This window comes from Esox lucius, chromosome 3, assembly GCF_011004845.1.
Source record: "Esox lucius isolate fEsoLuc1 chromosome 3, fEsoLuc1.pri, whole genome shotgun sequence".
NCBI classification, from domain to species: Eukaryota; Metazoa; Chordata; class Actinopteri; order Esociformes; family Esocidae; genus Esox; species Esox lucius.
In genome coordinates this window covers 26190-51849 of record NC_047571.1, presented here as the reverse complement: position 1 = coordinate 51849, position 25660 = coordinate 26190, and the positions used below count along the sequence as shown (strand labels likewise).

Below are 25660 nucleotides of genomic sequence, written 5' to 3'. Positions count from 1 at the left end.
CAATGATGAAGGGCTTTTTTTCTAGCTTTGCATGACTTCAGCCCTGCCCCTGTTTCGAACTGTCCTCATTGTGCACTTAACCCCAGCTGCTGTTTGCCATTCTTTTTGTAGGTCACTTGATGTCATTTTACGGTTGTTGAGTGACATTCAAATGAGTTGACGATCATCTCGGTCAATGGTCGTTTTTGCCCTCCGCCAGTCTGTAGCTTTGCTGTCTCCAGTGTCTGTTGCTTGACCTTGTTCAAGCAACAGACATGAAACCGCCATCTTTGAAATTTTCAGGATGGAAGCAACCTGACGCTCACTGTAAAGCCAGAATTGAACCCTTATTTTCCTCTCTCAAAGCTTTTCTTTTCAACTCTTTTGTCATGCTGAATAGTATTTAATTTTTTTATTACCTTTTGAGGTACTACTGTCACTGTTTTTGCCATCCCACGGGTCCTGTTGCAAGAGGATAGTGATGACCACGGCAGTGGTTTTTATATTTACATTTTATAATCCTCATATACTCATTAAATTTGATTTGGTTTAGGTAATCACCTAATCAGTACCTCATTAAGTAAAATTAGGTGTGTCTGTGTTGGAATTTAACAGACACTGGAATGGTATGGCTGCCATACATGTAGAGATGCTGATTTAAGAGAAATTAGGAGTGGTCTCTTAATTTTTTACAGAGCTGTATATTGATGTGGCCTTAAAAGTATCATATTCTTATGATTATATTTTTACCTGGGACAGCCAGAAATGGACTGGCCAATATTTAGTCTGGCTCTTCCCTTGTTATCTTAGTTTTCTGACTCTAGAAATTAGTTTTTCCTAGCATCTTTGCATGAATTTGTTGTTGTTGCTTGTTCTTTGGGCTTTTAGGCTAGGTATCTGTATAAGCACATTGGAGTATTCCTGATGTAAATAGGGTTTTGTTTTATACAGCTAAGTCTAGAAGTATTTGGACACAGACACAATTTTCATAATTTTGGCTCTGTATGCCACCACAATGGATTTGAAATGAAACAACTGAGATGCAATTGAAGTGCAGACTTTCAGTTTTAATTCAGTTGGTTGAACAAAAATGTTTCATTTTCATACTGCCCCCTTATTGTAGGGGCTCAAATGTAATTGGACAAATTAACACAATCATAAATTACATGTTCATTTTTAGTACTTTGGCAAGAATCCTTTGCAGACTGACTGCTTGGAGTCTAGAACACATGGACATTACCAAACGCTGGGCTTCCTCATTGTGATCCTTTGACAGGCCTTTACTGCAGCTGTCTTCACTTGTTTGTTTGTGGGTCTTTCTGCCTTACGTTTTGTCTTCACCAAGTGAAATGTATGTTCGATCGGGTTGAGATCAGGTGATTGACTCGGCCATTGCAGAATACAATTATTTTTTTTTTATCTCCTGGGCTGCTTTGGCAGTATGTTTTGGGTTATTGTCCATCTGTAAATTGAAGCGCCATCCAATCAACTTCACTGAATTTGGCTGTATCTGAGCAGACTATATCTCTAAACACTTGAGAATTCATCTGGCTGCTTCTGACTTTTGTCACATCAATAAGCACTAGTGACCCTGTGCCATTAGAAGCCTCCACCGTGTTTTACAGATAATGAGTTATGCTTCAGTTCATGAGCCTTCTCCAAACCTTCTCTTTTTCACCATGGAAAGGATTCTACGATCATCCAGCACTGTTGTCTTCAGTAGACATTCACAGAGCTCACTAGTGGTTGATCAGACTTGTTTTTCCAAACAGAACTTTTCAAATCCTTGATATCCTCCAGTCTGCATTTATGGACTGTTCTTACTCTTATGCAATAAGGTTTTTAATTGAATTTATGTCCAGAGACTTCTTTGATTTTGTAGTCAACAATTAGGGCCTTGACCCATTTTTTCTTCCTCTTTTCCCATTATTCCTTCATTGCCTTTTACACTATTTACCAGGTAAGTTTATAGAGAAAATAAAATATTTGCCTCATATACCCACAAGATGGGGAAACAGATTTGTGTGTGAGAAACGTAGAAATGTAAGCACTCTATATTTAACCTTAACCCTCTTTTGTATTAACCAGTGCTTCAGACCTCTGAGGGTGGAATCTCCGTGGAACATGTGTCTGTGTTTGGCAGCACCAGTGGCTCAGTCCGCTCCACCAGCCCCAACGTCCAGAACACCGCACACTCTCAGTCAATTAGCAGCCAAGCCACTGCTTTTGTTCAGCCCACCCAGCAACAGCAGGCCCCATCCACCTCTGAGCCTGCAAACCAGGAACCAGAGGCTGGTACTGGCGGTCAGATGGAGAGGCCTTCAACATCTACAGCAGTGTTTTGCTCAGGTATGGCCATAGTAGGCTCTACAGGGCCTAAGCGTCCCCGTGAGGACGAGCAGGAGGCTGCGTCCGATAGCACCGACATGGTCCAGGAGGAGAGTGAAGAACAACCAATCCCTAAGAAGCTCTGTATCATCCAGAGAGTGGGCCTGGAGGAAGATTGTGAAGAGGGCACAGATGGAGATGCTGAAGTATCAGGAGTGAACCAAGAGACTCCAGATGGCAACCAGGTAAAATCGAGGGGAAGGGAAAATCGAGGGTACCTTTGCCCTTGTATGGTGAGTCCATTCATTGCCATGTGAGTCTATTTGCATAATCCTGTGATACTTCATTTGTGTTCTTAGGAGCTACCAGATGTGTCATTCCCTATATATAGAGAGGTGGAGGAGGAGGAAGAGGACGGGGTATCCCAGTCGGTCCCCTCAGACCATCAGGTGACTCTCCGGACTTCTAATATGCAGGACTCCATTGAGGAACGCCAGCCTGACGTCATTGTCATTGACACAGACAGCTCCAATCGAGACGAAGAGGAAGAGGCAGAGCAGGTGAGGTTTTCAGTGTACATTATATTCTGAAGACCTTATTCTGTTCAATGTTTGTTTGCACTTTCAGCTTTTCACTCTAGATTATTTATTTATAATTTTTTTCTTATCTGTGAAAGCACTTAATTTCCATTCCTGTTTGTATATCACATTATATACACAATTTTGTATATAAATGTGATTTGCTGGTATGTTATTCAACTAATTACATTTTCATTTCATAAGTATGAGGAAGAGGATGAAGTCAATGAAGATGACGACCCGGGGATGGGAGGAGAGGAAAGCAACGAGGGGAGTAGAGATGCCATCGAGCCATTTGAAGGAGAGGGGGACGAGAGAGGTCTGGAGACTTCAGAGCCTGCCTCAGACAATGAGAGCATGGGAGCTACAGACTCCACCTCCCAAAAACAAGCTGACTCTCAAAGTGGTGAGTGGGTTTCCTTATTTGGATAAAAGTCCAAACTACAGTGCCTGTTGAAATATTCAGACCCATTCACTTTTTGTGTGTGTTAGGTTGCAGATCATGAAGGGAATATATTAAAACAAACACTTGAATAGCCATAGAACATAGTTATCTTTTCGAATTGTAGAGCTATTCGTAAAAAGAGCTGGATTAAGCAAGGGCAAAAACTAAAACAATGGTTCAGCTGCATTTCCATGGTGGAAGAACTAATGACATGAAATGGATGCGGTTCGACTCAGATTTTTTGCTTTTTCTTTCGGACAGGTAGATTGATCATTCAAAAAAACTATTTTATTTAAGGATAGTGATCATATGAAGCCGTTTATTATCACATAGTTGTTTGACTCTTTTTTTAAATCATAATGATAACAGAAATCCCCCAAATTGCCCTAATTAAAAGTGTACATACCCTTGAATGTTTGGCCTTGTTACAAACACAAAAGGTGACACACACAGGTGAGAATGGCATTTAAAGGTGAATTTCCCACACCTGTGGCTTTTTAAATAGCGATTATTGTCTGTGTATAAATAGTCAATGAGTATGTTTGCTTTCACATGGATTCACTGAGCAGGCTATGTACTGATACATGGGGAGCAGAAAAAAACAGCCAAAAGACCTACGTAACAAGGTAATGGAACTTTATAAAGATGGAAAAGGATAAATATTATAAACAATCAGTAACAACATGGCAAAAAAACATTTCCTCTGAATCACGTGTGTGTTTCTGTGTGAAAAAGATCTCTCTCCATGAAAGTTTCCACTACATATTAAAGTTTCCTCCTCACTAGAGGAAGAGGTGGCAAGGCTGGATCCTACTCACAAGAGGTGTTTGTTCACGCTACACAATAGAAGCTTTTCAACATTTGAATTGGAAAGACTGTTTCTCTTTGGTCGGAAAATGTATTTTCCTACACTAAAGAGTTGTTCACAAGCTGCACTAGCAGGGACTCCTGTGTTGTACTTCAGGAAGATCATCATCGGCAGTTTGTGGAATACACTGACAAGGTTGGTTTCAGTAGATTGCACGTAGCTGTCCATTAAGAACTGTTCTTGTTCTGTGATGGGAAGTATCCAGTTACTTCATCACTGTCATCCGTTGGGTCCTTGCCATCTGTCTGCATATGATCATCTGGAGATTGAGTTTGAAGCAGGGTTTACTTCTGCTTTCAGGTTTGACACAATATCAGCCTTCTTTCCACTGGGGATGTACACCAATCTGAACATAGGATAAGCTGCAGAGGCTATGAGCAACCTTGCATCTTGATAAATGTATCCAAACCTCTGCTTCACCCCATTGATGCTTGAGGATGAGCATTTATCAATGAAAAGCACATTGTCTAAGACTTTGTCCAAACAGAACTCTGTATATACCACAACAGATGCGTGGTCATCAAACAACAGAAGCTTTCTTGGGGTGACTATCCACTTGATAAACTAAGAAAACTTAAGCATCTGCTCTGGCGTATTAGCCTGTCGCAGGATTGTAGGGCGCCACACACGTTTTGGCTGAGATGTTGGAAGATGTGCACAGAGATTTTCAAGGTGACCGTTACAACAACAGATAATGGTTCCAGTTTTGTGAAGGCTTTGTCTTTGCAGAAGTTCAAAGAACCATTCAAAACAGAGAAGACTAAGTTAATCTTTTGCACCACCCAACACCTAATTTTAGTTATTTTCTGCCAACAGACAGTGAAAAAAATTTAGCTAGCTAGTCTTTATCTGTTGACAAATTGCTATAGCTGGTGTTTGCAGACAGTACTGAATTATGATGATAAGTTTGGTTGGCGATGGTTGTTCGCTTATTCAGGAATCACCTGAATGTGTGTTCTCAAATTTGTATTTGAAGTCTTGGAAGTTGAGAGCAGCTTATTTTCGGGGTTGCACTGTGAGCCCCTGAAAATATGCTTTTTATCTGTTGTTTCAATCAATATCATGTATTTCTCGAGGTAGGGCCACGGCGACTCCTCCTGGATCCAATTCTCGTCGTCCTCACCCCCTGCCATCTTTACATCAAGTAAATTCAAACATGCATGGTTTTATTCCCCAATAGCAAAGTCGCAGGCATCAGCACAATGATTGTTGATACGGAAGTCCTTCTGTCGGCTACACAATACACATACAGGTCTGTGTATAGCGGTGGCGTCACTTAGTGACCCTTAGCAGTTGTATTTCAGACTTGTGCTTAAGCTTCAGAAATGCTTGGGAAAATGTAGATTGTGTAGACGCAACTGCACTACTTGATCAATAAAAGAGCTTCGCTACTGAGAAATTTAGTTTAACTAGTAAAGGCGCTACTTGTAGCGACGCTACTGCCCAACACTGTAAATGTCTACATAATTTGTATTAATTCAGATGAAATGCATTCAGAAACCGAACATGTAAGTTATTAATTTACGATATTCATTCATTTGACTATAGTTGACAAAGGAAAACGTCTCCACACTTACATATTGGAACAACCATGGTAAAACCATAATTCCCCCCTCCAAATTGGATAAAGGCTAGTTCACGCATCTCTGGATCCAAAGGCATTGGGTTTACACCTCTGTTCTGACAACTGCTACAACAGTTTTTTTTCATTTGGTGCAAGTTCATGTCCAACATTTTTGCAAAAAAAGTTTATGCAAATACAAAAAGAATGCATTGATATGCAAATCATTTATCCCTATATTTAAATAAATAAATAAATCGTACAAAGACAACATATGTTGAAACAGAAATGTTATTGTTTTTGGAAAAATACATGCCCATGTTGAATTTGATGCCAGGAACACATTTCAAAAAGTTGGGACTGGGGCATGTCTACCACTGTTTTGCATCACCTCTTTTTAACAATACTCTGTAAGCCTTTGGGAATTGAGGAAACAATTGCTGTAGTTTTAAAGTGAAATGGATTCCCATTCTTGCTTGATATAGGATTTCAGCTGCTCAATTGTTCGAGATCTCCTTTCTCGTATTTTTTGTTTCATAATGCACCTAATATTTTCAATGGGTGACAGGTCTGGACTAAAGGCAGGCCAGTTTAGCCTTCTGACTTTTTTACTACGGAGCCATGCTGTTGTAATATGTGCATAATGTGGTTTGGCATTGCTGAAATAAGCAAGACCTTCCCTGAAAAAGTTGGATGGCAGCAAATGTTGCTCCGAAACCTGTATATTTTGTTCAGCATTAATGGTGCCTTCACGGATGTGCAAATCACCCATGTCATGACCACTAATGCGCCCCCATACCATCACTGGATGCTGGCTTTTGAACTGTGCGGTAATAAGAAGCCAGATGGTCCCTCTCCTCTTAAGTCCGGAAGACCCAACATCCGTAATTCACAAAAATATTTAGAAATGTAGATTAGTCAGACCACTTCACCTTAGTCAATCTTGGGCCCAGAGGAACACTGCAGCGGTTCTGGATCCTGTTGAAATATCAATCAATCAAATGTATTTATAAAACACTTTTTACATCAGTAGTTGTTACAAAGGGCTTTTACAAAACACCCGGCCTTAAACCCCAAGGAGCAAACTACAATAGTGTTGAATTTCATTAGCTAGGAAAAACTTTAAGAAGGCTGAAATTTAGGAAGTGAATTAGAGAAGAACCAGGCTCAGAGGGGTGGCCACTACATTTCTGGCTGCGCCAGAGTCTATTTAAACCTAGTCCAAGTCGGAAGCATGACCGGATGGACAAGGACAGGGACAACACGGGGGGTGGTCAGCAGAGTGGCAGCTGAAATCGTCGGGTATCGTCATGATCTGCAACACAACCAGGAGGACTTTGGACAGGGACTGCAACGGGTCCCCCAAACCAGGTACTCCGCAGATGTGGGCCTGGACCTCATGCCCTCTTAAGTTTAAAACGGGAGGAGACCGGGAAAAGTAGTTGATTTTTGCAATGTTTCGAAGATGAAAATAAGCAACTCTTGAGACATTTTATATGTTCATCAAAGGAGTGGTCAGGGTCAAGGTTTCTTACAGTTTTTTGGGATATGACCATGAGGCCGTCAAGGTTCACAGTGAGATCTGCTAACAAAGCTCTTTGTTTCTTGGGTCCTAAAACAAGCGTTTCTGTGTTTCTTGAGTTGCGCAAGAAGTTCTCTGTCATCCACTTCCTATTATCTGAAACATATGCTTCCAAAGTAGCTAATTTTGGGGCTTCTCCATGCTTCATTGAAATATATAACTGTGTGTCATCAGCATAACAGTCAAAGTTGACATTGTGATTCCGGATTACATCACCCAGAGGCAGCATATATAGTGAGAATAATAATGGGCCCAGAACCGAGCCTTGAGGAACACCAAAATATACTTTTGACTTGTCAGAGGATATGCCATCCACACTAACAAACTGATATCTTTCAGATAAGTAAGATTTAAACCAGGCTAGAACAAGTCCACGTAGCCCAATCCACACAAGTGGATAAATAACAGCAAAGATCTGCACTGTCCAACCGCAAACATTCATAACCAGATATATAACGGTTCATCATAAAAGCTGTTGTAAATGCTTTATAAACACTTAATAACTGAAATATCCTTGTAGGTTGAGCTCCTCTGTTTCAGATACTGATATTAGCACGTCAAGATTCAGATCGTCTAGGACACAGGTGTCGAAACGGTTCCACAAAGGGCCGAGTGTCTGCAGGTTTTTGGTTTTTCCTATAAATTGGTTCCTAGTTCATACCTACACAACCAGGTGAGGGTAGAAACTAACCAATCAGTGACCTAATTAACCAATCAAGAACAAGGAGAGAGCAAAAACCTGCAGACACTCGGCCCTCCGTGGAACCGGTTTGACACCTCTGGTCTAGGATAACTATCCCAAAAGACATAAAAGGGACCCAGCATTTACACAGCATCAAAAGCACCAGCCAAGGCAGCAGGGGGACAGTATATCCCTGCTACATAAAAATGTGCAATAGATTATTATTAAGCATAAAAAACGGAGGTACAGAAACATTCAGTGCTTGGGATACTATAAGGTTCAGTTTAACCTTACATAGTCGACATCCGCAGATCCGCGGACAGTGCTCATTTGCATAAATATTTATAAAAATAGAATTGCCATAATCGTCCGATTTCAATGGTATATTATTTGTAGCCACTTTCGTGAAGCGTTCCGTGTATAATTTGGGTTGTCTGTGTATAATTTGGGTTGTCTGTGTATTGTTTGGGTTGCTATGGGAACTTTTCACCAGGCAACGACATTGACCATGCATCTTAGAAAGGCTAATGTGTAGACAAGAATAGGGATTACAAGGGTGTACATCACTATATATGATGTTTTGAACCATAATACATCGTTTGTATTATAAATATGATATACAAATAAATATTTAGTCAACATAGTATGGGGGTGTTCTTGAGTTTTTGGGAAGAAGTTGGTAATTTTTCTGAGTTTATAAATTATATAAGTCCAAACGTAACTAGCGATCTAGTGCTGCCATCTGGTGGCCGTTAAGGGAGATTGACAGTTCTTTTGTGTTTCTTCCATTTGCGAATAATCGCATCAACTGTTGTCACCTTCTCACCAAGCTGCTTGGCGATGGTCTTGTAGCCCATTCCCGCCATGTGTAGGTCTACAATCTTGTCATAGACATACTTGGACAGTTCTTTGGCCATGGTGGAGAGTTTGGAATCTGATTGATTGACTGCTTCTGTGGACAGTGTGCTCCTAATCTCAGCTTGTTACCTGTATAAAAGACACCTGGAAGCCAGAAATCTTTCTGATTGTGAGGGATTGAATACTTAATTCACTCATTAAAATGCAATTCAATTTATAACATTTTTGACATGTGTTTTTCTGGATTTTTTTGTTGTTATTCTGTCTCTCACTGTGCATTAAACCTACCATATACATTATAGACTGATTTATTTCTTTGTCAGTGGGCAAACGTACAAAATCAGCAGGGGATCAAAAAAAAAAATCCCTCATTGTAAATATCAAAAGTAAAAGTACTGACAGAAATTCTTTATTTTTCACTCAACTCCTTTCTACTCTTGCTCCCTCCCCCCCTTGCGCCCTCCCTCTCCTTGCTCACTCACTTTCCGTTATTGACCCCTCCTTCCCTCAACTCCTTTCTCCTCTTCTCCTCTCCTCTTGCTTCCTTCCTCACGGTCTCCTCTTGTCTCCCTTCTTCTCCATGTCCTCTTGCTCGCTCCCCCTCTTCTTGCACCCTTAGTCTCTACCTCTGCTCTGGCTCTCTCCTTTACACATTTTTCTTCTCTTGCTCCCTTCTTTAATTAAAGATGAAAGATTTGCGGTTCATCTTAAGTAGTGAATCTTTGTTTTTCAAAATTGTGAGAATCGTCGTGCTCTTCGTGGGGTGAAATCCTGCAATGCTAAATAGTCGTTAACAGGCTGCAGAGGCAGGTAGAGGTGTGTTCAGATTCACAGACAACTTGCAGACAGCAGGGAAGGACTTCAGTAGGTCCATGCGATCTGCTGAACAGGCCAGGAAACCGATTAAACCGATTCTTCTAACTGACTGGCAGTCTGTAGTGGTGGCGATGTGATCCAAAAACCTCATGGCTTCAGTCACCTCCTGTTTCATCTTTATGGTTACATTTTCAATTCTGGAATGCAACGTGTGCCTTGAGATTATGTTTGCATTGGGCTGAAGATCCTTGACAAATTCTATAAAGGCTTCATGTTCAACAACAGCAAAAGGCTGGAGCCCTACAATGACATACTTAACAGCTTTGACCATTTGAGCTTTGAGACATGGATCTGGCTTTCACCAATGTGGTCTGCTTGAGGTTGGACATTTTTTTTTGTGAAGTCAGTGCTCCATTTTTTTTAACATGATCATGCTTTCTCTGCATCAATAAAAAAACTAAAATATTAAGTTAGCATAGAAAATGTCACTGTCATTTAAATGCAACTCAATGTTTTATTTTGAATTATTACACTGTTAGGCAGCTAAGTATCCATGGCTTTATTATTGGCTTTATTCACTATGTATATGCATTTTGATTAAATACATTGGGACGGACACAATGTCACGTGAGAGCCTTGCTCTTTTTAAGCTATTTCTTAGATGAGGTAGCAGTAGTTGACCGTTGGGTAAAGTGTGAGCTAACTATTAGCCAATGTTTTACCAATTTTACCAACACTGCGCAAAATTCATTGAGGTTGATAACGATAACTAACTCATGATAAATAACTTCAAGTAAGTTAACAATTAACTTACCTCAATATGCTTCTTGAGGATCGATGGAGAATTTTTAAACGCCATTATTTCAGTGATTTTTGGCAGAGACAATAGACAATACATGCCATGAGAGGAATCTTTAACACTTACATAGGGTAACATTTGCTGTAAATATGGCCGTGGTTGTCTTCGATTCCAGCAGCATCGGAGCTACCGCCTGCGGACGAGGGTGACGTATTCATCACACAATAACTTAGGGAGTTTTTCCTAGCCACTGAAATTCAACACTACGGTTGTTTGCTCCTTGGGGTTTAAGGCCGGGTGTCTCTGTAAAGCACTTTGTGACAACTGCTGTTGTAAAAAGCGCTTTATAAATACATTTTGATTGATTTTGATTGATTGACTGCCTTCGCTTTCAGATATGCTGCTGTTGTAGTAAACTTGTCTCCAGAGCGCCAATTGTTCGTGCGCTGCGCGCGTACGAATACTGAAGTCTGTTAATCTAAAATAAGATTTTTTTTGTAGCGTGTAACAACGAGTCCGTTGTTAATGTATAGGAGTAAAAGTATATATATGTATATTTTAAATGTAGTGAAGGAAAAGTGAAAGTCGATAAAATATAAAAACGAGTATTGTCTATTGTGAAAGAATTTGCAGAATCACAGAAGTTTGGAGTGAACGGAGTCCTATATTGATTACATGCATGGGAGGAAGTTAGTTGCTTGCAAAGTTCCTCAAATGAGAGTTCTTTCTAATATCAAAGAAACATAGTGAACAAGGATGAGAGCAAAACTAATTAATGACATTCTTGTTGCATGAACTTCTGTACACTCTGTGATGGCAATTTCTAAAGTCCAAATAGTTCTATGAAAGTGGTAGGTAAGACAGGAGAAATCAATTGTGCAATAAACGGTTTTAATTTTACTTGCAAGGAGAAAGTATGCAGGTTACAAGGTAACAGTGAAAAGTCTCTGAATAAAAACAGGCAATCGACAGTATTTAAAGACAGGAGAGGGGTGTGACAAATCCTGGACATTCCAGCTCAATCAGGACACGTTCCCTTTGTTCCATTACACAAGTCAAATGCTATCTTCCCCCACCTTATCCTTCCTGCCATAATGTTTACTGTAGTGTTTACCCAAAGCTTCACAAATAGGACAGCTCTCCTTCCCGCCATAAATACCTTCTTCAACTTTAAGGGTTCCAACCGAACCCAAACAGACAATAGATGCCCTGGTGAGTTAAAACAGATAAGGAGATAAAGAGTAACCCTTTCATCAGCTGATACCAGTCAATGATGCCCCCTAAGCAAATGCCAGATCCTCCACATTCCTCTACCTATCTAAACAGTGGGACTCAGTCCTTTAATCAGTGAGAATACATTGTATAAAGAAATTTCCACAACAACTCTCTAACCGATACTACTCCCTAGCACTGTCTGGAGGAGACACAACTCCCTAACTGAAAGTGTTCTTTGTATTGATAAAGTTCACTGCATTAATAGCCTTAATTACAAATGCCATACCATCATCTACCGCTTATCCGGGGCCGGGTCGCGGGGGCAGCAGTCTAAGCAGGGATGCCCAGACTTCTCTCTCCCCAGACACTTCCTCCAGCTCTTCCGGGGGGACACCGAGGCGTTCCCAGGCCAGCCGGGAGACATAGTCCCTCCAGCGTGTCCTAGGTCTTCCCCGGGGTCTCCTCCCGGTGGGACAGGACCGGAACACCTTCCCAGGAAGGCGTTCCGGAGGCATCCAAAACAGATGCCCAAGCCACCTCACCTTGCTACTATATAACTTGTCAGATTCATCAATGTTACGGGTTGTGGCTTTTGTTAAAAAGTTGCTTATATTAAATGTCTTTATATTACGGTATATCCCACCAGTTTTCCCCTCCATGCATGCTTGGCGAACAAGTCTACAAACGACTGTGTGACATCATTCTATCAAAACATTGTCCCAAACCCTAATTGATCCCTGTAAATGTAATTGACTTGATGATGTAAGAAACGAGCTGAGAAGGACCATATTTTGTACAATACATTGTTCATCCTACGTTCTCCTTACCACCTTTCTTACCTTTCTTACTTTTGAGCTCTTCAAACAGATTAGAAGTAATGGGAGGACGTATTATCAGAAAATATTTGTCCCCATTCCTTCTCCTCCCCTCTTATATTTCTGTTATCTTTTTCAATAAGGTGGCTAGGAGAGGACTGAGGAATTAGCAAAACCAATTGAGAAAAAGCCTTTCTATTCGTGATAGACTAGATATTGAAATTGTATTTTCTATTGGTAAATTATGCAGTTAATTGACCGTCATAGAAAGAAACATTAACCCTTTGTTCTCGTTACAGGTGAAGGGAGCAGCAGCACTACAGAGTCCATTCCTTTTCCCTTGGCTGACCCCCCCAGAGAGCTGTTACAGTCAACACCTAACACCGCCACTACCTTTTCTACATCCCCCTCTCCATTCCCATCCTCACTCAGCCTTGATCCACGCCAAGTCCCTCTGCGCCTGCCCCAGTCTGTTCCCCGCCGCCCCCCTCATCCCCTCCCCCCACGTCTCTACATCCAGCCCCCCGCCCCTGAGCTGGGCTTTGGACCCCCACCCACACAGGTAAGGCACTGATCCCCAAAAAAGGGACTGTATCCATGACCAAAGACTTATTGTTTTGAGAATGTTCATTTCCATAGAAAAAAGTGTGTGTATACTGATTAAGTGTTATCATTTGTGCTGTTTTATGCCCAAATCACATGCATGTCTTTGGATATTTGGTTGTTGTTTGTCCCACAGAGGCAGCCTGCACCAATCCGCCGACAGTCTGTAGGCAGAGGACCACAGCTCACTCCTGGGATAGGCAGCATGGTGAGAGCAGAGCTGTGCATCTGTGCTCATTTCTACAGTGTTTGTGTTCTCTATCCTTTTTCATCCGTCCCAAATGTTGACTCTAGGGATACACCAATATGTCAGCAATCGGTATTAGCAGCTATTAGTCGAATGATTAAAAATTTGCCACGCAATCATATTGATTGTGCTTTTGTCTAAACATGTTGCATTTTTGTATCATGTCATATTTAAAAGTGTAAGAGCTGATTTACTTTTTTTATATCTCACATTCCTCTCACTCTTGGATTGCTTCTTACCTGTAAGACCTCTCGATGACACACTCGTTCTCTTTCTACATCAATGCAGTGACTCATTCATACAACGTTTGTGGAGTATGACCATACCTCCCTCAGAAAGCAGCACGTACTTGTCCAGGCACTTTACATCTCATGTCTGGAGTACTGCAACACACTCTTGGTGGGGCAACCAGCGTGTGCAACCAAACCCCTGCAACTCATACAGAATGCAGCCGCCCATCACCCCACTTCATTGCTCTCTACACTTTGTGTTCATTTGAAACTCAAATTTGCTTCAAGGTTATTGTTCCTGCCTACGGGGCCACACAAAGTGCTTCTCTCTATCTTCAGGCAATGCTTAAATGCTACATCCCTAAAATGTTATCAAGGCATTATACACTCATTAGCCACTTCATTAGGTACACCTTTTCAACTGCTTTTTAACACAAATATCTAATCAGCCAATCACGTGGCAGCAACTCAATGCATTTAGACATAGTCAAGACGATCTGCTGAAGTTCAAATCAATCATCAGAGTGGAGAGTAAAGGTGATTTAAGTGACTTTGAACGTGGCGTGGTTGTTGGTGCCAGACGGACTGGTTTGAATTTTTCAGAAGGTGTTGATTTACTGGGATTTTCCCGCACAACCATTTATAGGGTTTACAGAGAATTGTCAGAAAAAGAGACAATATCCAGTGAGCAGCAGTTCTCTGAGCGAAAATGCCTTGTTGATGGCAGAGATCAGAGGAGAATGGCCAGATTGGTTCGAGCTGAAAATAAAGGCAACAGTAACTCAAGTAACACTTGATGCAATCAAGGTGTGCAGAAGAGCATCTCTGAATGCACAACGCATCAAACCTTGAAGCAGATGGACTACAGCAGCAGAAGACCACACTGGGTGACACTCTGATAATATCAGGAAACTAAGGCTACAATTTGCACGGGCCCAACAAAATTGGACAAAAGAAGATTGTAAAAACGTTGCTTGGTCTGAGTCTCAATTTCTGCTACGACATTCAGATGGTAGGGTCAGAATTTGGCATAAACAACGTGAAAGCATGTACCCATCCTGCCTTGTATAAATGGTTCAGGCTGCTGGTGGTGGTGGTGCAGTGGGGCCTCTCAGTACCAATTGAGCATCATTTAAACACCACAGCCTGCCTGCTATGACCACAGTGTACCCATCTTCTACTTCCAGCAGGATTGCGCCATGTCTCAAACTGGTTTCTTGAATGTGACAAATTAATTGTACTCAAACAGCATCCATACTCACCCAATCTCAATCCAATAGAGCACCCTTGGGATGTGGTGAAACGGGAGATTTGCATCATGGATGTGCGGCCAACAAATCTGCAGCAAATATAATGTTTTGCTATAATGTGAATATGGTCCAACATTTCGAAGGAATGTCTCCAGCACCTTGTTGAATCTATGCCACAAGGAATTAAGGCAGTTCTGAAGGCTAAAGAGGGTCCAACCTGGTATTAGCATGATGTATCTAATTAATATCTGATGAGTGTATAATCTACAATTGCAGGAAGAGCATGTGTAATTATAAAATTATTTTTACATTTTATATTCATTTTCAAACTGAGTTTTTGGTTAAAATATATAGAAGTCTAACTTTTATATGATCTTAATTGGCATTTCTTGAAATTTGAAGCATCATCTGCAGAATAATTTTTTATGTATGCCAGTAAATAGGTATAGAAATTAAAAAACACTGGTATCAGCCAATTGTGTTATAATGAATATCATTATCGGCTAAGAATCTTATTATCGGTGCAACCCTATTTGACTCGGTTCTTGTGTCCCTTAGCAACATTTCTTTGATGAGGATGACAGAATGGTCCCCAGCACCCCCACACTGGTGGTCCCCCACCGGACTGATGGCTTTGCTGAAGCCATCCAGTGAGTTGGCATGCTTATGTTACTTCATTCTGTATAATTATTTATGAAATTGTTTGTTCGTCTATTATAAGAATACAAAGTTATTTATAGGTTTTGCACAAAAAAGGGCCTTGTATGGACCCATGGACTGTATTTGCTTCAGTCTATTGGCAATTCATACCTTTTATCTCTTTCTGTCCAGTTCTCCCCAGGTGGCAGGAGTTCCCAGGTTCAGGTTTGGTCCTCCTGAAGATATGCCTCAAGCCAGCTCCTCCCATTCTGACCTGGGCCAGCTTGCCTCACAAGGAGGTACAGCACACACATCCAGTGCTCAGTTCTTAGATGGTAAAAGATGAAGTGTACTTAAGGACACTGTTTATTTATTCAATTAAGAACATTTGTCTGTTTCAATGTTGGTATTATATCATTGGCCCTATCAATGGATTTTGTGTTGTAGGTCTGGGGATGTATGAGAGTCCTCTGTTTCTGGCTGCTCATGATGAAGAGTCAGGAGGGAGGAGTGTCCCCACCACACCCTTACAGGTCGCTGCCCCAGTGACAGTCTTTACAGAGTCACACCCCTCAGACATGCACGACATGGCATCGCAGTCCGTTCCTATGGTGACCACATCTGCAGGTCACCAGGGGCTGGTGGTGTCTGGTGGAGAGGCGGCCCCTGTAGATGATGGAGACGAAGTGTTCTTGGAGGCAGAGAATGAAGGGTGAGTACACACCATCAGAGACAAACCAGACACCGGCCTACATGTTCTGTGCTCACAGACTGTTTTCTCACCAGTAACAGTGGTGATACGGTGATGGAGAGCCAGGCTGAAATGGACTCTTCCCAGCCATCCGACGATGCCAGCCTGCCCTCCACCAGCCAGGAGCCCAATTCCAGCTCTGGTGGTTTGTTCAATGTCCAGTCATGGTCTCTCTCAAATAAATGTTTTCTTTGATTGTCTTTCCCTTTCTCTCTTTCGGTCTCTGTCTTTTGTATCTCCAGGTCTTATTTATTCTCTCATACGCATATATAAGTGTGTGTATATGTACATCTCTATATATATACATACACACACACACACACACACACACACACACACATCTCAAAAGATTTGAATACCGTTGAAAAGGAATTTTTTTCCTGTAATTAAAATCAGTGACACCTTCATATATTCCAGATTCATTGATGGTTACGGCTTATAGTTAAAGGAAATCAAAAATTCTGTATCTCATAATAAACAAGAAACCAGGCAAGCCTAGTTCAGCTAGCCCGCAATAAAAAGTGATAATCGTAGATGCCCTCCCTGGATTCGAACCTTTGTCTCTCATTTACAGGACTGTGTCTTAAACCACTATGCCATGGAGCTATATATTTGCTGAGTTTGTACAGCATTTCAACGTGCTGTGCTAATCATTAACATCACGCTGAGTTTCAGTATTTCACCAGACACCATTAAGCATTGTGTTAAACTGAGTAACATTTCTTATTACGTTTACCTCCACCACAAATAGCATCTATGAACTGTATGACTTTTGCCACTGGGCGTTTTAACAGCTGATTCACCATTCGTGAATGACATTGATACAATAACTATCAATATAGGTGAAGATAACTGACTTTTTGTCAAGTGAAAAGACAAGAGAATCGTGTAGCCAGCAAAGTGTTTGTCTATCCTGAACAAATCCTAATATCCCCCAGAACTGTTTTATTTTATGCTTCCTATAGCGTAGATACTGAAGTTTGTACCCAGCAAAGTTTTTGTCTGTCCTGAACCAACCCTAAGGCATAATGTGTTTTGACGGGGGTCGAACAGGGGACCTGTTGATCGATAGTCCACAACTTTAACCATTGTGCTATTTAACAGGTCTGTCTCTGACTCAGTCAGTCAGTAAGAGACATTCGCTCTTCTAGGCCGGCTCCGTTTACCTGATCTGGCAAAAATAAGAATAAAAGATGTACAATACAGAAATGTGAACCTATGAAGAGCTGTAATCAGCTAATTAACGCAAAACACCTGCAAAGGTTTTCTAAGTATGTTAATTTATGCACTCAATACTGTATACATACATACATGCGCACACACACACACTACCAGTAAAGGCTCTTAGAATAATTTTTTTTTATATTATATTATATTTACATGGTCTTAATGTACTCTAAGAAATGCATACAACAAATACACAATTGGAATCCTTTGGTTTAACAAAATTATATCCGAACTTTTCACTCACTGAAGTAGCCATCTTTTTGCGGGTATTGCAGCCTAACATACTCGTTGCATTCTTACTACAATGGAAATAAAAATGATTCCCAACAGAGTTGCATACGTTCCCACAAATGTGTTCAACTTGCTTTGCTTTCATCCTTATCCCCAGTTCATCCTTAACCAGCTTGATGGGGATTAAGTGTGGAGACTGTGCTGACCTTTCCGTGATTTGAAGCCAACAGTCTTGTTGTTCTAAGATAGTTCTGACATAACCTGGAGTTATGTTTTGGGTCATTGTCTTGCTGTAGGATGAACCCCTGACCAACTAGGTTTCCGCCAGAGGATATTGCATGGTGCTGTGGTAGCCTTTTTAGTTTAGGGTGCCACTCTGTACAAGTCGCTGACTCTGGATCCAGCATGCTTCCTTATCCATATTTGACACTTGATGTCACACACCGAGGAACTATTCTTTCGGCTACTCTACGGCGTACAAAATCCCTGCATGATTTACCAAAGATTTCAGTTAATTTAACCTAAGATTTAACCTTCATCCAGTAGTCCACTATCTGTGGTTCATCAAGCCTCTTTCTTATTTTGCCATCTTAGCAATGGCCTTCTTAGTGCCACTCGACCTGTAAAAACCTGCAGCTTGAAGTCTTCTTTTCAATGTTAAAACTGAGTCTGTTCCTACAATGCTTTTATAGTGACATAGGGTTTGTAAATTATCAACAAATGTTGGGACACCTGTTGGCAGTGCTTGAAAAAAGGGGCCGGTACTCTTTCATTTGCATATAATTACATTTGAGATTTTTACAGTGTCTAGCTCTGGCACACGCATTCTTTTATTGACTTTCTGAAGCCAGGCTAACATGACTTACAATTTCAGATTCGACACACTTTTTCTAAGTTTCTAGGTTTTGGATTTCACCAGTGAAAAATGTGTTTACGCTCAGGCGGAAGCCGCAGCCATCAGACAGCTCCTGATAGGGTGAACCAACTGCTTGCCTTTACATGATTTGTCAAGATCTTTAGTAAGTCACGTATTGCCCTCTGGGTAGTGTAGTCTATGTAACGTTACGTTAGGTCATTACAAATCTCTCTGACACTGACGCTTTTTCTGTCAGTGGTAAAGTACCGGCTGCATGTGAGAAGTAGCGGTACGCAAGAAAAAGTGCAGGTACGCTTAAGAGTAAAATGTAGAAGTGCCGGTCCTGCGTACCGGTGAGTACCGCCCCATTTCGAGCACTGCCTGTAGGAATTGTTAGCATCAACTTTCAATGCTTAATTTACTTCCATTGCTGCAGAAAAGCTGTAAGTTGTTAACCCATTACTGGTTCCTTGAAAAAGGCCTTATCTTAAAATTCAGCAAATTACATCATTTTTCAGTTTTTGGTCACCTAAACTTTTTTGCTCTGTGTAAGTGGTGTTGGCCAAGAAGACCGAATGTCTCTTACTGAATGACTGACTGACTGACTGACTACCCCTTGTTAACATTAGAAGAGACAGAAGGGTTCAGTTTTACCCCAAGGTACCAAAAAAATAAATGCAGCACTCGATAAACTTACAGGAAGCTCCTTTTAGGAATGCTCCTGGATATGTGTGCTTTATCCCCCAGTATTTTTTTTTATGTTAAAATAACCTCTGGGAAATCAAGTTTAAAGCTATTTTGCCCACATTTCTGCCGGATGCACTATCCGCCATTTTTATAAAGTTTTTTAAAGCTCTAATTCTCCTCTTATTTACCACCAGATGGTGCCAAGTTTTGGTAATATTGATTTTGTGTGCGTGTGTGTGTGCGTGGAAACTGACATAATTCACATGGTATTTTTTGAGACGTTTCTAACATTTACATAACATCTTTTATTCAGATTGGAAACAGATTTTATTCAGATTTTGGAATCAAAATATTGTGCAAGAAGATTGTAGTCTGGCTCATATAATTGCCTTCAGTTATGTAATAATTGCGACAGCCCTAGGGCTAATTATGCTAACCCTGAAAATAACTTTTGTTGAATGTTAGAAAATGTGTTGAATATTTTTCAGACCTTTGTACACAGGGTAGCATTCCTGGTCCGATTTTTATTTTATTTTACTCAAATGGCCTTCTTCCTAATAGTGTCATTGGCATTGGATACATGCATGTTTGTACATGTGTGTTCGTAACACCCTCCCGTTCAAAACATGCATGGGTTAAAATGACCCCTGACAGCAGCTCTAGTAGTTGTGAATGGCTCTGCATTTGTAGTGTTAAATAGCATGGTGATTAGAGGCAGGGACTGCCATGCAGCAGTCGGGTGTTCAAGCCTCGCCATAGTCAGAACAAGTTATGCGTTAGGATTTGTTCAGGGTACACAAACTTTAATGGCTACAACCTTCAGTAACTATGTAATAGTAAGTCTAGAATAACTGTTTACAGTTATATTTTATATTGCAACTATTTCTAGTGGATTTTCAAAGTACACATCCAGTTATGCGTTGGGTGAGATAGAACACAACCCCTTGGGCAGTGAATGAGGAGGGGTTTCCACGATTCTTGTCTTTTCACTTGACGAGAGAGTCCGTTATCGTCACCTATATTAATAGTTATTGTATCAATGTCATTCATGTATGAAAGAACAACAAACATTGTTGTGCCATGAAATGAAATAGCTTTGGCAGGGACAAGTTCATCTTCAGTCTCGCTAGCAATTGCTAATTTCTTATGACTATTCAAAGTAGTATGTTAGTATATACTATTAAGCCTATTACTGGCTTACAAGCTGTTAAAATGGCCAGTGGCAAAAGCCATACAGTTCATGGATACTATTTGTGGTGCAAGTAAACTTAATAAGAAACGTTAGTCAGTTTAACAAAATGCCTAATTGTATCTAGCGAAATATTCAAACTTGGTGTGATGTTAATGCATGACAAAATTATCTAATGTCGAGACACTGTACCAGCACTGAGCACACATCTAGCTTAGTGGGGTAGTGGTTAAAGACACAGCCTGTTACATGGGAGACTCAGGTTCGAATCCAGCGAGGGCAAGGACATTCTTCCCTTCTAATCGTGGGCTGGCCAAACTAGGCTTGCCTGGTTCCTTTTATGTTTATTTTGAACCTCTGGATGTTTACTGATTACCTTTATACCATTTCAGGTTATTCAATGTACTTACACTGCTTACATTTCAATAAAAGCAGGAGAAATGGGGGTGTTCAAACACTTCAATCATGGAATGGGTAGCACAGTCTCCAGACTTACGCTTCTGCTGAACAAGCACACTGTATTCACCCTCATCTCCTCGAGACATATTCAAAGGCCTCATTAATCACCTCCTTTAACGTCTTCAGTCTCTGTTGTTAATTACATTTGTGTTCATAATGTTGCATACTGGGGCAGAAATTGGGACGTTTTATTTAAGGATAGTGATCATATGAAGCCATGTATTATCACATAGTTGTTTGGCTCCTTTTTAAATCATAATGATAACAGAAATCACCGAAATAGCCCTGATCAAAAGTGTACATACCCTTCAATGTTTGGCTTTAAAGACACACAAGGTGACACACACAGGTAACTAAAAAAAACTAAAATGGCAACTAAAGGTGAATTTCCCACACCTATGGCTTTTTATATTGCAATTAGTGTCTGTGTATAAATAGTCAAGGAGTTTGTTAGCTCTCACGTGGATGCACTGAGCAGGCTAGATACTGAGCCATGAGTAGCAGAAAATAACTTTATAAAGATGGAAAAGGATAAAAGAAGATATCCAAAGCCTTGCAAATGCCAGTCAGTACTGTTCAATCACTTATAAAGAAGCGTAAAATTCTGGGATCTCTTGATGCCAGGGTCACGTAGACCAAGAAAGATTTCAGCCAAAACTGCCAGAAGAATTGTTTCAGATACATAGAAAATCCCATAGTTATCCTCAGGAGAAATACAGGCTGCCCTGGAAAAAGACAGTGTGGTTGTTTCAAGGAGCACAATATGATGATACTTGAACAAAAATGAGCTGCATGGTGGAGTTGTCAGAAAGAAGCCTTTACTGCGCAAATGCCACAAAAAAGCCCAGATCCAATATGCCCGACAACACATTGACATGTTTCACAGCTTCTGGCACACTGTACTTTGGAGTGATGAGACCAAAATAGAGCTTTATTGTCACAACCCTAAGTGCTATTTTTGATGGTATAGATGGTAAAGGGGGCAATACACAGTATTAAGAACTAAGGCTATACAGACTTTTGAACATGGTCAGTTAATTTTTTACTTTGTTGCCATGTTATGTTGTATGATAGTGCCATCCTGTTATGACCTACAGTTAAATGTGAAGCCCATAAGAAATAAAATACAAGTTTTGCCTGTTCACTCATGTTTTCGTTACAAATTGTACATATATTACCAATTCCCCAAGAGTATGCAAACTTTTGAGCACAATTGTAAATGCACGCAAATCAGTTCTTCCATCTCATTTAATTTTACTAGTTTTCTCAAAAGCGCTATTCCAGAAATCATCTTCCCCGATCTAGCAAGGTAGCTAACTATTAAATTGTTTACCGACTATACTGTTACTTCAGTGAACCTTTTTCTCTTCCTTTTTTCTTTCTCTGTCTCCCTAGACACCAGTAGTAGTGTGCAGCCCAAGCCGTCAGGCCGTCCCATACCTCAACATTCTCTGGCCATGAGGGCAACCAACAGAGGCAGAACTCTTATACGAAGAGGTAAGTCTTCATGTACGTTTCGATTTCAGTAATTTAATGCACGACTTGTTATATGAGAAAATATTACTAGAAATTCAGCACTGCTTCTTTGTCCCTGTATCAGTGTAAACAACACATTAGATGATGAGCAGTTTTATTATGTTGGTAAGCCAATAGGCAATATACAGCATTCACAGATTGTTTTAGATTTCTTAGTGTTTTGGAGTTTGTGATTGACATGCATTTTCTGTTCTACAAGAGGAATATAACACCATTTTCACTGTGAAAATGAATTACAGTTGGTCTGCCTAATGTTAACACAAAGATCTGACAGATTGTGAATAATATTACAAACACATATCAAAACAACTTTCAGTACTTAAAGCTAAAGCAATAACACAATAGAGATTGAAGTATCATGAAGAGGCCATTTTGGATGATGTCAAATTTCTAAATTCAAACCTGTCATCTCATCCCTCCATTCAAGGTATAGGCTTCACTCGAGCAGGAAGAGGTCCCTTCAGTAGAGGAAACCTACCCCGCTAATGATATTATCATGGAGTACTTAATCTCCCTCCCATTGCAATCATAATTCTTACTCAACTTTTTAATTCCAAAAATGTTTTCCTTGTGAGCTTTTTTCTTCATTTTTGAAACCGGATACAACATAGTTTAAAAGCGTTCCTTTAATTTTAGGACTGTTTTCCAAATGTTTCAGGATGAGAGAATGTTCTGATGCTTTTGTTTTTCTAATAAACTTTGACAAATTGTTTGCTGTAGTTGTCGTTTGTGCTTTATATGTGGTCCATCCATCTGGGCACACTTGAGCCAGTTCTTAATGGAGTTCTGGTTGGGATCATCATTGTTGGGTTTGACTACAGTAGGCAGGTCAGCAGATATCTTGATTTTGAAGTACAGAGCTAAATGGGAAAGAGTTTGGGTTAAAACACTAAAACCTTTTGTAGTTTCAGAGATTTTTTGTAAAATGTTTGCAGTTCTGTGGTGTGTAGTTGGCACACAGTGTAAATTGTGCATTACCGGTACCCAATAAGAAGCTGACCTAGGAGACTAACTGTTTACAGGCCTTTGAAATGCAGAGCTAAATTCCACTAGTATGGAATGTCATTTGGGTCTTTTAGTCTTAAAATAAATGTTAAGTAACATTTTACCTGTTTAACATTTTGAATAAGAGAGGAGGTAAGTGACTTGGCTACATGGTGCAAAAACAACTTCTCTTAACGTCTCAAAGACTAAGGAGATGATCATAGACTTCAGGAAGCGGCAGAGGGGGTGAATCACACCGCCATACACATTGTTGGAGCTGAAGTAGAGAGTATCTGACTTCAAGTTCCTCAGTGTCTATTTCCCAAAGACAACCTCTGGATATGGCAAGGCCTGTTCTGAGTGGAACCTGTCCTGTTACACCGCTATATGGTCTTGGCCATATGCTGCAGCTCAGTTTCAGGGTCTTGGCAATCTTATAGCCTAGGCCATCTTAATGTAGAGAAACGCATTTTTTTATTTTTTTCCCAGATCCTCAGTTCTTTGCCATGAGGTGCCGTGTTGAACTTCCAGTGACCAGTATTTTGTTTTATGATTGTGTCATTCTGTTATGACCTACAGTTAAATGTGAATCCTATAAGAAATAAGACATGTTTTGGCTGCTCACTGATGTTTTCTTTACAAATATCTTTACCAATTCTCCAAGGGTGTGCAAACTTTTGAGCACAACTGTACAGTGAAATAGTATGAGTCATAATCCCCATGAAACTAAAAAGGTGTCTCTTGGTTCTTACACCATTAATTTCTTCAACGGGGGATTTTTAGATCAACTTCAAATTAGGTCTGTGTTTTGTGTACACTTACAACACCTAACCATTTTGATAATTGTGTACAAATCTATAAGACAGTGACTTGTAGCAATATTGGCAAAATATACATGAAAATATTGCTGATGAGAGGTTATTTTTTTTTTCAGGCATGTTAACGTTAAATTAGGAAGGAATTTCTAAAAACACAAAACTGTGTAGTGTAAATCATGTTTGATCAGCTGACCTATGACAAAATGCATGTGGAAAGTTAAAGGTGCTCTATGCAGCATTTTCCATTTAAAATATCCGATAACACTTAACATACCATCAGTTAACGTTAAAAAAACAGTCTCTGGCAGAGCGTCATTATCCCCCGTGCCATAGTTGCAAGCAAAACATTTTTGTTTGTGCTGCTTTGGTTTTTTAGATACTAACATAATATTTTTAGGTCAATCTGAGGTCACTCAGCCCCCCCACATGCTCCAAATTCACCCAAAATAGTCTTGTTCGTTTGTGCTTCGTTTGTGCTGGTAAAAGTTTAGTTTGTGCTGCGTTGGGTTTTAAAATATCAGAAATTAAATCAAGTTAATGTTAATATTTATTAGACCTATAGGCTACAAATAAGGCCAAATAAAATAGATCAATGGTCACAAGATCAAAAATAGTTATAGTATTTTTGTGTGAAGTTAGTCAGTAGCCTATAGCCTATGAGCATTTTATTTCAGTTTTGTCTATTCAATCTCTAAAATGTTAGATGCTAATAAAGATGATTTAACAGAACATCATGCAACTTCTTATCCGTGTTTTTTGTAGTCCTGTAGTGTTTAATAAAAACGTCATGTTGTTCGGATATTAGGCCTATGTCACACTTTTTTTTCTGCCACTCTCTCTCTATGAGCAAAATGGATTTGTGCGCGTGTGCCATCAATTTGTAGTTTAAATGTAACTTCAGCATTTTGGGCAAGAAAACAGCTAAACTATCCACACTTTTAAAGTAGAATTGAAGAAGACATTCTGTCATCACATTATTTGTTGACTAAACAATTATCTTCACTTCAGTGTCTCCTGACTGTATTTTTATTTTTTTTGTTAAACATTTTGTATGTCATACACTTTTGTTTTCCTACTCCTGTTAGGAGAAGTAGTGTGCTATTTTATGGAAGTTTGCATTCAAGTCTATTGTTTTGTGTGGTATCTTTTGAAGACAGATTGTAACTTGTCAGTATTAAGTGTTTTTAAGTTTTTAAAGGTATTTTTTTGTGGTTAATGGAATGTTCGATAGTACATAATTACATTTGAAAAGTTAAATCATTTTGACTTAATTGAGTCATGAGTTTCCACATACATAATAATAATAGTAGTAGGAGTAGTAGTAATTACATTATATATACACACAGAAACATAAATACACACACAGTAGCCTACCAGTAAAAGGTTTTAAAAAGTGTTTCTCAAAGTTTAATGTTCTCTTATGCTCA

General features: G+C 40.0%; 1 protein-coding gene across 4 annotated transcripts in view; it reads left to right on the top strand.

Moving 5' to 3' along the window:
• tpra (translocated promoter region a, nuclear basket protein) overlaps positions 1 to 23143 on the top strand; it is a 160489-nt gene extending 137346 nt beyond the window's left edge. Inside the window, exons 37-47 of one of the 4 annotated variants that reach the window (XM_013132787.4) lie at positions 2068 to 2552; positions 2667 to 2867; positions 3090 to 3291; positions 12826 to 13088; positions 13266 to 13337; positions 15415 to 15506; positions 15688 to 15830; positions 15943 to 16207; positions 16288 to 16391; positions 22291 to 22404; positions 22865 to 23143. In XM_013132787.4, coding sequence (XP_012988241.3) covers positions 2068 to 2552; positions 2667 to 2867; positions 3090 to 3291; positions 12826 to 13088; positions 13266 to 13337; positions 15415 to 15506; positions 15688 to 15830; positions 15943 to 16207; positions 16288 to 16391; positions 22291 to 22404; positions 22865 to 22917 — 1994 coding nt within the window. In that variant the 3' untranslated portion in view covers positions 22918 to 23143. Of the gene's footprint in view, positions 1 to 2067; positions 2553 to 2666; positions 2868 to 3089; positions 3292 to 12825; positions 13089 to 13265; positions 13338 to 15414; positions 15507 to 15687; positions 15831 to 15942; positions 16208 to 16281; positions 16392 to 22290; positions 22405 to 22858 lie in introns of all 4 variants that reach the window. The other 3 variants (XM_013132788.4, XM_013132785.4, XM_013132786.4) reach the window with 3 other exon arrangements.
• The last annotated feature ends 2517 nt before the right edge of the window (positions 23144 to 25660 follow it).